The sequence below is a fragment of the Heloderma suspectum genome, chromosome 1 (genome assembly GCF_057233095.1).
Source record: "Heloderma suspectum isolate Gila_16-S chromosome 1, 16-S_ref, whole genome shotgun sequence".
NCBI lineage: Eukaryota > Metazoa > Chordata > Lepidosauria > Squamata > Helodermatidae > Heloderma > Heloderma suspectum.
In genome coordinates, this window is record NC_139458.1 from 316,124,858 (window position 1) to 316,139,155 (window position 14,298).

The 14,298-nt window shown below is 40.6% G+C and overlaps 1 protein-coding gene across 1 annotated transcript in view; it reads left to right on the forward strand.

Annotated features, from left to right (window-relative positions):
- The window catches only part of GRIK2 (glutamate ionotropic receptor kainate type subunit 2), a 733,647-nt gene that overhangs the window by 311,992 nt on the left and 407,357 nt on the right, over positions 1 to 14,298 (forward strand). Inside the window, exon 6 of the mRNA XM_084827187.1 lies at positions 3,225 to 3,398. Within this exon, the coding sequence (XP_084683313.1) occupies positions 3,225 to 3,398 (174 nt within the window). The remainder of the gene's footprint in view (positions 1 to 3,224; positions 3,399 to 14,298) is intronic.

The window sequence follows — 14,298 nt, forward strand, 5'->3', positions numbered from 1 at the left end:
GGAGAGAAGGCTGTCAGATTACAGGGGATTGCAAAATGAGCTGCTTCCAGGCACCGCTGCTGAAATTGTCAGCTGTGTGCTGCATATTTTGTTGGCCTTGATTACTTCTAGATGTTTCTGTTAGGTATCCTTAGTCAGCCAGGAGCAAGGCCAAAGAGATGGTATGAAGGCATATAATGCAATACTGTGAATGAAGCTAAGCCTATCTGGGCATTGCCTTGATGCGAGTTTTCATGGGAAGCATAAGTAAACTTCTCTGAGTTCTTTGGGAAATGAGCAAGGGAACAGTGTAATACATAAATGCTTGAAATGGGCAATAAAATAAGGCATAAGAGTTCTACATTTCGCAATCAGGCTTCTGGCCTAATTAAATATTCCCATTTGCTTATAGACCTGAGAGGGAGGGAAGTTAGTCAGAGGTGGTTGTTTTTTCTGAAGTATAGAAGATAAACTTCAGCTCCTGAAAAGTGAAGATAATTTGGGAGATGCCAGCAGATGACAGATTTTTATGCTCAATGGAGCCATGTAACTTGTATCACTTTTGGCTCCTCTGCTTTATTAATTACTTCTTACCTGACACAGCGAAAGTCTTGTCCAATAAATCTTCTGGTCACACTGTTTAGCTGTGCTGTTTGGAAGTGTACTTTCCCATGATTGATTTGGAGTCTAATGTAATAGCTCATTAAATCTCCCTGAACTGTTGTGCATATTTATTATAGTTTTGAGTAAACAGGGATGTGTTTAAATTACATAATTACTTCTGCAATTGTCCAAGATGGTTTGGAAGCATCCCAAGTTTAAAGGAAAAGGACTTTGGGGCATTATTCCAAGTAGTTTTGCACCTAGCCAAATTGTTCAATAGGCCTAGGTTGTGGGGATTTTTGCCATCTCCTGCAGTGTCTTGCACAGTTCACTTGCTGGTGTCATCTGGATAATTTTATTAAACTCTTATTGAGAAGTGCTGGGCATTTTTCACTTGTTGACTCCTGCGCTCTCCTTATAACAGACTATAGTCAGGATGAATTGAGTTAATCTATAGGTGGTAATGGTGTGTGTATATATATGGAGGATTTATTATTATAATATTTAGATACCGCCTTTCCACAAATCTCACCCAGGGATATAAGCAATGTAAAAAACGATAATATATAAAGACAATAAAGCAATAAAACCATATTAAAGCATTAACTAATTTGGATTAGCACATTAGCACAGTGTGCATTAGTGCTAGTGTGAATGAGCACAAGTAGAACAAATTTATGGTTTAAAAAATCTGATTCTGCCAATGAGTGGATGATGGAATAAAAGATGACAATCCACAAAACAAAGGTGTAAAGTTTTTAACAAAACCCCTAGTCACGACATCAGCATCACAGCCAGGCAGTGGCACACACAGAGACACAGACAGAGAGAGCAGGAGGGAGGGAGGGAAGGAGAGAGAACCAGCCAGCCAGCCAGCAGTCTGGGAGGTCTGTCCCACTGTGTGATCCCATGCCACTAAGGAATATGTTTGAACATTGTAATCATGTAGGTTCCACACCATGCTGTTTTTACCCCACTCAGTCCAAAGCCAGCACTGCTTTCAACTTTATAGGATCAAAATATTTAGCCTCATCCAAACCAAAAGTCTCTGGACCTGGATGCCACTGATGGTCTGGCCTCAAACATGTGAAAACAAAAACAGATGCAGGATGTGTGTGTGGTGTGTGCGTGCGCGTGCGCTACGTGTCTTTAGGTTTTGATTTTTTTAAAAAAATGCAACTGCTGATAATTTTTTATCTCTTGGCAGAATTCAATGAAATTTGCAGGAATGGTTGCCCTTTCTGAAGGGATCAAACCTGCCAGGTTTCAGATGAATAGGTGCAGGGAGCTTTGTGCATGAGCAGCCATTACAGTTTGGGGGTTAAAAGAAAAAGGAATGTGCTTATTCCCCCCATGTTGTTTTTAGACAATTGTTATGAAGATGGCATACAGTATAGAGGTGGCCCTTGTTAAGAAACCTGCAAAATGTCAGAAGAATAGGTGCAGTGTTTTATGTGGAAGGGAAGTGTTCAGTGCTTGAGGGGACTCACTTCCCCTTAACCCCCTCCATTTGATTTTGGGCAATGTGTATGAAAATGAAATATGTCATTGAGGTATCTCCAGGCAAGAAATCTGCAAAGTATCAGAAGGATAGGTGCAGGGGTTAGGTAGTTGTAATGAATGAAAAATTATTTAAGACTTGTTTGTTTTTCTGCTCCGTTGGCACCAAAGTCACAGAAAGTGTAATAGGACAGGGGTGGATCATGGACATGGAGCATACAGTGGCAGAGGTATAAGGATGTGAACATCCAACATTTTGCAAACAAACACACATGTTAGACTCTTGGAGGTCCCACAGACTCCACAAAACCCTTTTAACATTCCTACTCCTGGGAGACAGAAGGAGCAAAAAGTAGTGAACACTGAGATGGGCCTGTGATGTATTACTTTAACATCCCTCCCACAAAGTACTGGGATTGGAGAGCTCTGATAAAACTATTCACTGTAATAGAAGCTGGAGCTGCGAGTGACAGAACTTTGCCCCTCCTCTGCCCTCCCTTGTGTTTTCTTTATACCGAGATCCTATGGAGAAATATATCAATTTTTGGAGGCGCACTATCTATGCCTCCCCCCCCTTTGAAATTTTCATAAGTATTCAGGTTTGGTTCACTTTCAGGGAGCCCTGCTTCAATTTGGACATCTTCTGAATCCAAAGTACACCGCTAATGGATATGTAGGTTTTAGAGCTGGAGATCATGTGTTGGCCTTGGTAACTTTAATTTCCTTACATGTAATATTTGATGAACCACAGAAAAAGGTTTATTAAATTAGAAACCCGTAACAGCTGCCTAATGCAAGTTTATGCAATGTTAGTAAACAGCACAGGATGCAATTCAGTGACTTTGCTCAACATTTCCCTAAATGCACCGTGTTAATGGCTTTCCAGTTTTGTTATGTCTCTTAGTGCATATGTAGGTAACTAGAAGAGGCATAAATTATAGTCATTTATGCTATAAACATTCATGTAGCATGATTAGCAATTAATTCAATGCTCAGCATTTGGGGCTTTTTAAGTATGACTGATTGTCCTAAGGCTACTATACTTACATTTGAGAAGGAGGGAAAACATGTTTGAATGGAAAAATGAAGATTCAAAATGCATGGAAGCATCAACAAACACCTAACTTTTCCTTTTCCCTCAGGACCTCTTTGCGCTTGATGTGGAGCCGTATCGGTACAGTGGGGTTAACATGACTGGATTCAGAATTTTGAATACAGAAAATAGCCAGGTGGCATCCATCATTGAAAAGTGGTCCATGGAACGACTGCAGGCACCTCCAAAACCCGATTCAGGTTTGCTGGATGGATTTATGACGGTATGAAACCAATTTACAGTTTAGTTCATCTGAAACTAACTATAAATGTTTCAGAATTTCAACTTGCCCTTAATTCATTTAGTTTGCATCATTACACACTTCCTTCTCTGGGTTTTATTTTTGTCTCTTTACATTCTCTTTCATGTCTCATTTTTGGGTTCATGGGATCTAAGAAGTGAAACTTAACTAACAACATCCAACAAAAGTATCCAACAATTGCTCAGTGGAGGCATTCAGTTCTGAACGCATAGAGGCCAGCAGGAACGTGCAGGGATAACTCCACCTCTCGATGCTGCTGCATGTGCTGAGCACACACCCCGGTTGATGCGTAATTGGTATCAATCTAAAGAAAGACACTTCTATGCATGTAGGGCCTCAAACACAGGATGGGAAAAGTGGCCAATCAGTCATCAAAGGTTCCTTTTGGCCCCTTCATGTGTTTGGTACCCAACATCTGAATAAGAGTAAACTGTGTGGCCTGAATCACACAACCTTTTGTGGAAGCATTGCAACTCCTAGATGGGAAGGTATGGCATTAGTACAGGCATGTGCATACTACATTTGGGCCCCTTGACTTGATACTCCTCTGAAGATCTACTGTATAGTTATATGGCATTGATGGGAACAGGAAGGAACCATATTTTCTATTACCATCATAATTATGCACATCTAAGTTACATAGGATGTTTAGCAAATACAGAAGGGCTGGCTAGGCTCTGGGCTGTTTACCAGACATTGGATTGTATTTCAGGTGTAAGGCAAGTTAGCATTGTTACCACCAACTAAATATAATGTAATTTTTCAATGCTAGAAGATATTTAATATGCCAAATTGTGGGTTATGAGAATTCCAATGTTACTTGACAACACAACAGTATTTTCCCCCTGATGTGTGTTTGTGTGTATATGTGTGGTTGTAATGAGATGATGCTGGTTACAGAGAGCATACAACTCCCTTGTTAAAATAGCTTCACTGGCTTCCAGTCTGTTTCCAGGCACAATTCAAAGTGCTGGCTATGACCTATAATGCCCTATACGGCTCTAGTCCAGGTTATCTGAAAGACCATATCCTCCCTTATGAACCTGCCCATGTCCTGAGATCTTCTGGGGAGGCCCTTCCCCCAGTCCCACCACTGTCACTGGCATGTTTGGTGGGAACCTGGGAGAAGGCCTTCTCAGTGGCTGCCCCATGGCTGTGGAACACCCTTCCCAGGGAGGCTAGCATGGCTCCCTCCTTAATGTGTTTCTGGTGGCAGACTAAAACATTCTTGTTCCAGCAGGCCTTTGGGACATAGTTGGAACCTGGGGGTAAGCTGCTAAAATGCTGTTTTAAAATGCTGTTTTAATGTAATTTTAATTATATTGTTGTTTAATTTATATTTTAACTTTTGTATATTTTCATATGTTTTAATTTTTGTAAGCTGCCTTGTGTCCCAGTACTGGGAAAAAGGCAGGGTACAAATAAATGTAATAATGATGATGATGATGATGATGATAATGATAATAATAATAGACTTATACCTGCCCTTAAAATACACAAGCCTTTCCCAGCCTGGTGCCAGATGTTGCTTCCAGATTGTTTGGAGCCAAACTCCCAAATTCCCTTAAAATGAGACTAAGTTTTACCCCCTCCTATCCCCTGCTTCGGATTTTTTTTTTAAAAATTAAGGCATTATCTTCGAAGAATCGTGGCTTCTCCGCAATGTTTTTTTTTTCTAATTCAAGCATGACCTTCAAAGATTCGAAAATTTGATGATTTGAAGCTTCAAATCATTGAAGATTCAAAAATTTGAAGATTTGAAGCTTCAAATCTTCAAATTTTTGAATCTTCGAGGATCATGTCTGAATTAGAAAAAAAAAACATTGCGGAGAAGCCACGATTCTTAGAAGATAATGCCTTAATTAAAAAAAAAAAATCCAAACCGGGGGATAGGAGGGGGTAAAACTTAGTCTCATTTGAAGGGATAGAACAACCCCTTGCTCAGTGCAGGAAGCCTGATTCCCAGGCAGTCACCCATCCAACTACTGACCAGGGCCAACCCTGCTTAGCTTCTGAGATCAGACAAGCGCGCGCACATCCAGCCCTTTGCTTGTTGCTGAGGAAACACTGAGTGCTGAGGAAGCTATCTGATCAGTAGCTGGAAGACGACCTGGGGCCATCGAGAGCTGTGTTTGGACAGGAGGGAATTACAAACACTGCCGTATATGGACAGGCAGGGGAGGGGACTACTACCAGATATGGTAGCGAAGGCAGAAAATTGGAGCACATTAAGGGGAAATACCGGGATATCAGGGTATTGAAAGCGGGAGCACGGAAGTGGGAAATTCCAGTTCCAATTTGAGGCAGGTACTGTGTAGTGTGAAAGATGGGTGCTGAAACCTCATTGGAAGCAAAAAAACCCATAATTGTAGACCGGCCCTCAGTCTCCTTTTATAAAGATCAGCTGAAGTGTGCATTGATGTGGCCTCCAAAGAAGTAAAAATACAACAAAACATTCACCAGTGTTTGATTGCTGAGAAGTGTAGCCTTGCTATTTGTCATTTTTTCAGAAATGCTTTACTAGATTTGTTTTATTTATTAGATTTAGAATCCTAGCTTTCCTCCAAGGAGCCAACAATACTTATACATGAGGCCATCCTATTTTTTCCCTTCCTACCTTGAGTAAATTCAGTCCTGTTTAACCCCAGAACCTGCACCAAATGGGTCTGAAGCACCCCAAGCTAATCCCAACAGACAAACATCACTACAGACAAAACTGTAAATTGAAATCTATTTAAGGCTTTATTTCAGAAAAATACAAAATATAAAGAAAGTGGCATGGTGAGCATAAGAAACTTTCTCTATAATTACAGGGAAAGAGAATGCAACACAAATAGAAGATTAATTAAAAGAATTGAAATTGCCAAAGCTAGTGTTATGAATTTGGCTAACAAGATAAGGGCTTGAGCTGCTAGCATTGTTATGACTCCTCCTTCCAACTTCTCCTGTTTACTACCCGAGGTTTAAAGCTAAATTAAAACAAAACTAAACTTAACTAAAACATAAGTGTTAACTCCCCCGTTATTTCCTCCTGTACCTTACTTGAATATAGAAGCTACACTAAAGCATTACTAAGTTCCTCTAGGCATGTGAAGAACAGAGGGAGAAGTTAGAGTGAAAGGGAAAACCCAAGGCTTGGAAATAATTCCAAATCCCATCTTCAGAAATAACTCCCAAGTCTCAAATTCGGAAATAACTCTTAAGTCCCAAACTCAGAAATAATTGTAAGTTCTACTTTCAGAAAATGGTCTTAAGTTCTAACTTCAGAAAATACTCTAAGTTCCAAAGTCTAAGAGTCTAAAAAGGTCCATAGTCACCCACATCCTGGTGGCAAGGCAGAAAGAGAGAAGTGAAGCAGCAGCAGTAGCAGGAACAAGAGCAGCCGTGAGCTCTCATTACCTGTGCTTTTATACACTTGCTCTGGTCAAAGGTGGGGGCCCCAAGGCCCAATGAGACAACCATCTTCCAATCCAAATGGGGTGCGCATGGTTAGACCATTCGCTCACCAATCAGAAGTAAGGGGTTTCATCTATCTTCCACAATTTATCTGTTTGAGGAACATATCTGGCACCATTACAAATGGGTTACTTTGAAATGTCCCAAAACATGGCCCAAAGTCTGCCATCCGGGCATGTTATCTTGATTGATGCATTTCTCCCTGGTACATCTTCTTTGAACTCACGGTCATCTTTGGCCATTTTTGGTCATATCTGCCCAGACACCTCCTCCCAGGTGTCGTTCGTGCTCAGGGCTACAGCTTCCCCCACCCAACTAGCGTCGAGTAAGGACACTCTTATCAGCAGATATACACCACGAGATGTAAAAACAGTACTTTTCCTCCTCTCAGTAGGCATCTGAGTATGCTCAGTTCTTCTGTTCATCTCATTCATACACTCCGCCAGCACACTGTGGCTTTGAACAAGCTCTGTGAAGCTGCTTGTAAAGGCAGCTGCATTTTCCCCCCTTTCTTCAAAGACAGCCCTGCAAAATCTTAGTTAGAGTCTCAGTTAGTGAGATAATGTCAATCAGCATAGAACTTCAAGGTCTTTTCGCCCAGGGGTCAAGAGTATGGAATATAAAACTGATTCTTAAATACAAATACGGGGTCTTTTAGGGGTTCTTCTTGTAGGTCTCACCAAAACTCTCACTCAGGTCATTCAACCATTCCAGATCAAATTAGCCATCTTCACTCTTTGTTAGGAATGCTATTTAACCCTTTTAGTACCAGATTAACACCTTGTGAGGCAGGTAAGGATGAGAAATGATGACTAGCGCCAGGTCACCCAGCAAGCTTTATAGCTTGACTGTCTCCACAGTCAAAGACCAACCCATTAATCACTTTACCAGACTTGTGCTCTGGCTATAGGTAGGGAAACTAGTGCTGAACCAGAATTCCTCCCATTTTGCTTCCCTATTAGTAGACAGCAAAATGGAAGGGGGGGTGGTGGATTCAGAGGTGCTAGAGCCCAAAACCTGGCTTGCTGCCAGACCTGCTCCCGGTGGCAGCCAGCTGATGGTCATTGTTTTTTCTCTTTTTCTTCCATCAGATAGTGTCACTCTGATGGAGGCTTTGGGGGAAGAAATGGTTGCCCTCACTGGTGGCCACCATTCTCTTCCTCAGAAGATCCCATCAGAGTGACACCATGTGATGGAAGAAAAATTGTGAGCTCCAGTGGTGAGTAGTGAGATTCATTCTCCAGTTACCCCAGAAATTTGCCAAGGGATTGGCCTCCTTTTACCCTGCTTCCCCAGAACCCAAAATTCAAGTTGGGTTCACCCTTAAGGGAGACACAGGATGGTATGGAAATGAGCAATAGGGAAGGATGAGTAGTCTTTATTAATTTACATCACAGTAAATATCCAATACATGGCCTTATATTTCATGCAGTCATGTCCTACTCAGCAAACCATACTAGCTCTCCTACATTCTGAGGCCATCACAGAGGCCCTTCTCCCTTCCCCACCACCAAGGGTACTGAGGTTCATGAGTAGAAGGGAGAAGGCCTTTTTGGTAGTGGCCCTGCACCTTTGGAATGAGCTTCCTCTGGGGAGTTGTTGGGCCCCTTCTTTGCAGGTCATCAGGAAAACTCTGAATACCCACCTGTATTCACTGACCTTTAAAACATGTGGGCTGTTGGTTTATTTATAACCACTGTTTTTATTGAATTTTATTGTTATATATTGTTCTTTTTATCTTATATGCTGCCTTGGGAGGGTTCCACCTTTCAAGGTGGCCTAAAAATAATGTTAAATTAAAAATAAATAAAAATAAGCACAAAAGCACTGAATGTGCTACCTGGAGAAACTATTACCTTTTCCTTGGTACAATATAGATGCAAGTGCTTGAAGTGGGTTGTACTGGCAACACATATGTGCACATGCATGCACACATCCACACATGCACACGAAGTTCATCAATCAACATAGTCCTCTTTTTGAGAATTAATCAGTTTCAGTCTTAGAGTATACTTTGCTGCACAATTTTCTTTGTTTATAGTTTTTGAAAGACAATGCCAGATATTTTTATCATTTAACACTGGTGTTTATGCTTTTAAGTTTGGCAAAAGAGCAGGGAAATTCTTAAACTGCTTGCGTGCTTGCTTGCTTGCTTGCTTATTTATTTATTTATTTATTTATTGCATTTCTATACTTCCCCATAGCTGAAGCTCTCTGGGCGGCATACAGAAGTTAAAACATTAAATACAATATAAAAAGTTTAAAAGCCATTTACAAAAAAGTGCATAAAAGCACACAGACAATATACACAAACAAACAACATATAACTAAAAACAACATTGAACTATCAGTCATAACTAAAGACACATCCAGGACCAATTAAAAGTCATCATGTGCTGCCAAATGCCTGGGAAAAGAGATAGATCTTAACGTGGCACGTAAAGTATAATAATGTTGGTGCCAGGTGGACCTAATCAGGGATCATGTTCCACAGATGGGGGGCAACCACTGAGAAGGCCCTCTCCCTCATTGCTGCCTTCCGAGCTTCCCTTGGAGGAGACACGTGGAGGAGGGCCTTAGATGCTGAATGTAGCATACGGGTAGGTTCGTTTCGGGAGAGGCGTGCTGTCAAGTATTGCAGTCCCAAGCCATATAGGGCTTTATAGGTCAAAACCAGCACCTTGAATTCAGCTTGGAAGAATATAGGCAGCCAGTGCAAGTGGGCCAGAGTTGGTCTTATATGTTCAGACCTTCTGGTCCCTGTTAGCAATCTGGCCACTGCATTTTGCACGAGCTGCAGCTTCCGAACTGTCTCATATTGCTTATACATTTCATGTTCTCTTTTTCTCATGATGTTGTAAGGCAATTGGAAGCTCAGTACAGTTCCTTGTGTCTGGAAGAAAGGCCCATTATTGGTAGGGGTAACACAGTCATTTGTCGCTATAAAAGATCCTAGAGCTTATGCATATCTCCCCTGGCTTTATCTCCAAGCTATAGAAGGAAATAAAGAAAAAAGGAATTGGATTCGTTTATGAAGCCTCATGGCTCAGTTAACCCCTTTAATTGGTTCCTAGGAGCTATCATCTGAGACCATCTATTCAGCCCCACTGTACTGAATGTTTTGCGTTTTCTGCGCAAGTAGGGTGCCCATGGTATAAGGGAAGAATTTTCAAGGTTGCTTTATTAGATCTTTCCCTCAGCTATAGAAAGCTTATCTTTACTTCTGCTGACAACAGTGGGCAGGAGCTTGTGGGCTTTGCTGCGTCTATGGACTGATCCCTGTGAAGGGTTCTGGGTTACTCTTCTAGGCAGGGCTCCAGGGACATGCTCAGTTGAGCTGCTCCCACAGTCCTTCTTCTGAATTTTAGAACAAAATAGGAACCAGTTAGTGGAGGCTGGTGGCTCCAATGTCAGTGCGGCAGTGAATCTGCTCTGGGTTTCAGTCAGAACCAGGCAGAACTCGAAAGGAGCTATCCAAGGTGTGGAAGTTCTGACTGGTTCTGACTGAAACCTGGAGTGGATTCACCACCGCACTGACATTGGAGCCATCAGCCTTCACTGGAACCGTTAGCTGTAGGGGCGGGAAGCGAAGTATGAGGCATAGCATTCCTTCTTCTAGATGGACTGTATCCCATTCAGCCAGTGAGGGTAGGCAGTGGTGGTCAGTCCTCTTGCATTTTGTCTCTTGCATCCACTTAGTTGCTTTGCAACTTTGCAACTTAGTTGCTTTGCCTCAAAGCAACCACTTAGTTGCTTTGCTTAAAGGTAGCCACTGTCATATTGAGAGAATGTATGAAATTAAGTGCTCTGATGCATTGATTCTGGAGGGCAGAAGTTGGGGAGGCTTTTCTTTTGTTACAACAACACTTTAAGGAAGCAGGGTGGGGTTTTTTTAGGGGGATCCTCGTACCACATGGACTTATTCTGCAATGGAAAGGGGGACCCCCGGTGGATTGAGTCACATGCTATCATGGATCACTTTGAAAAACAAAGCTGATCAGAGTCATCTGTTAGTGTGAACAACGTAACTTGTAAACTGGTAGATCACAAATGTCATTGACAGCAACTTGTATAATCTTGAATGCATATTCTGGTATGTTAGAGACCACAGTGGCAGCTGAGATGCCTGACCTTTTAGTTCCCATATCGCTGAATGAAAAGGTAGCCCATGGCTCCTTAATTCATCCAAGATTAATACTTCAGCCAACTAGGTTGCCATAGGATTGTAGTCAGCATGTAAGAAACACTATTTTCTTCCTTAGTGTTAAATGTGTTCTAGAGAAAGCATATCCTTTAAACATTTTCCAGAAGTCAATATCTTTTCCTGTTGTTCAAAGCAATGCAGAGGTTTTACCAAGATCTTATCAGATTAGGATTATGCGAGGATTCTTTTCACAACTGCATTTGACAAAGAAGCACTATTACTGTGCAGGCAAGAAATCCCATGAAAGAGCTGTGTTGAGGATTTAAGGCATGATGGAAGCTCAAGAAACAGCTTCCAACTAGGATTTTAAAGCTAATTTACCATGAATAAATTGCTTAAATACTTTCCATGTCTCTGAGTACCCCAACTACTGCAGTGGTATACAAACACTTATTCAATCTACCTCACAGCATGTCTGAGAGATTAATTAGCCAATCTTTGTATGATACTTAGAAAATCTACAGCACTACATCATTATTAATAAGGAAGTCCAAGAAATTGTCATGCTTCCAACTGCATTCAAACTATATAGCTGCAACCAGAAAGCACTTAGAAACTAAAATGGGATGCCTACATATTCAGTAGAAGTGTTTTCAGCAAAGCTAAGAGCAGTTGGTAAAGAAGTATAAAGAGTATAAAGAAAAATGAAGAGAAAACAATAACCAGTTTTTGGTGCCATCCAAACATCAAATACGAAATCAAATATTCACATCTCTTAACCGCTGATGAGGTCTAAAGAAGGTTGAATTAGCTCACCTCTTCAGAAAATGTTAACTCCAGATAGTTTGCTCTGTAGCTTTCAAGGAACCCCTTTTACACATGAGGCCATTCAAGTTCTCATAATGGATTTTGTAAGTGAAGTTACTAATTCCAGTATCAAAGGGCACCATTTTTCTGTCCATCCGTGAGTGGAATCTATTGTAAGCACAGTGTCATTCTGAATACTAGTTATATATAATAAATTAAGTGCTGTAGGATGTACTCTGAAAATATAAAATATTATTAGCGCATGCTTCTACTTAATTGGGACATGCTAAATCAAGGAAGTTATTTTAATTTCATGTCTCCTGGGAAACTGATTTAGCTTAATGATACTGATGGCTGCTTATTTGGAACAATATTAGCATAAAAATCTGCCTAATGGGTGTGCATTTAGCTAGTGCCAATTAGTTAAATGTCACTTAGCCAGGTGTTAATAGGTACAGAATTCTGACTTCTGGACACATGGAAAGATACGAAATCAAAATTAAGGCTAGACAATTTTATGGACAGTTCATCAGTGTCACTCAAGAAAGAGTGGCTTTTGGTGGGGCAGAGTCAATTTTTATTGAACACTTTGCCTCCATGGACAATATTGTGTTTCTAAAATGTTAGGCCAGAAGCTTTAACAACTGGCCCAGAGTGGAGGTCATAACCTTCTCTGTTACCTCTGTGTGTGTATTTTTAATGTAAAACCCCCTCTTCTATTTCTTGGCTATCTTTGCTTTATAGTTTGAACAAGTCATATAAAATTGGAAGTACAGCTGTTGAAGGAGAGCATGGTCTTGTGCAAGAAGTCCTTTTGTGTTTCAGAGGGCAAGAGATTATCCCTGTACTCACCTGAATAGATGATTGATGCTTGTCAGTTTTAGTTACCTCTTAGGAAAAGGGATACCCACCTATGCACCTTGAACAAATTACCACTGGCCACAGAGTCTTACCAGAACACAGACACAACCCCATGTATTGTATGTGCATTGGTCCCCATCATTCTCCTTTATATGTGGGCAGTATGGGGACAGATTCAGAAGTGTGTTCCAGGCCTGGAAATTTGTTTTGGCATGCAGATCATCCTTTTGGGATCCTTTTTGTGAATACACACTAGTAATCCTGTTCAGAATCAGTCAGTGAATCAGGCAATGACATCTTAAAAACAAAACCCATATGAACTAGCAATACATGCAATTTAAGGATCATACAGTAAACAATGGTGAATATCTACAACAGTATAAAAACCAATGCAGTACAAACAATGAATTCACTGGGTCATAGCCCTAAGACTTAATAAATATGGGTTGTTGTTGGCTTGTTTTTGTTTTGTTGCTGTTTTTATTTATTTTTGCAACTGGAGCAAACATATCTAGTTTTCACTTTTAAATGGACATAATTCTGGCTACAGTGGACAGAGAACTAATGTTATCTAGCATAGAAAACAGCTATGAGTCTACATGACTAGTAATGATCTTTAAAATATATGTTGGGTATATGTACTGATTCTTGGTGATGTGTCCAGGTATTAATACTATTAGTAATTCCAATTTTCATAATAATTTATTATTATTTAAAACAGAAAGCCATAGATTGTTTCATCTTCTCCTAAGCCATCCTAGCATCTATCAAATCCCAGCATTTTTGCCTGGGCATATTTAGTGGTGCTTCACGTTTCTCTTCTTAGGGAATACTTCTATTGATTGACCTTCTACTTTAGCATTTTCCAGTCAGCAAAATGCCCCACTCCACCAGCCATATTGAGCTACATTAAAGTATGCCAATAATATTTAGAACAGGGGAGAGAAATCCTCTTCATACCCACATAAGATGAAAGTAGAGAACTCTATCGGATGATAGGCAAAAGCAATTAGCAAAGAAAACTTTATGTTAATGAGGCACCAGAACTTGGTAGGTCAACTTAATTATGCATATTTAGCTGTGGCTTGCAGCACAGTATACCTTGGAAGATTCATATGAGAGCAAATGGAGCTATTAAGCCATAAAATATTCTTACTACTGTCTATAGTTTAAGTTGGGGGATATATGTTCTATTTATTAAGTAGGGCTTTAAAGAAGATCAATTGCACTGGCATGTTGGTTCTCTTGAAAGTCATATAATAAAAATATATTGGGTTGTGTTTTTTTACTGGGCTGCAGAATTAGTGTTAAAGAACTACTATTATAACTTCTTAAGAAGTCAAGCCCAATTTACCAAACGCCCATTTGTATCTGACTTCATTGAGACTCACATAGTCACTTTCAAATTTCAACATGGCTGGGCTATACACATGGAAGCAGGTGTGTGTGTGTGTGTGTGTGAGAGAGAGAGATATTTCTTTAATTGTGTAGGCACCTTCCCCATCTCATGCAGTGCCAAAACCCCAACTGTCCTTTCACAGCCTCATCATTACCCTGTGAAAGAGGCAGTCATTTTTCTGTCTCTTTTGCAGG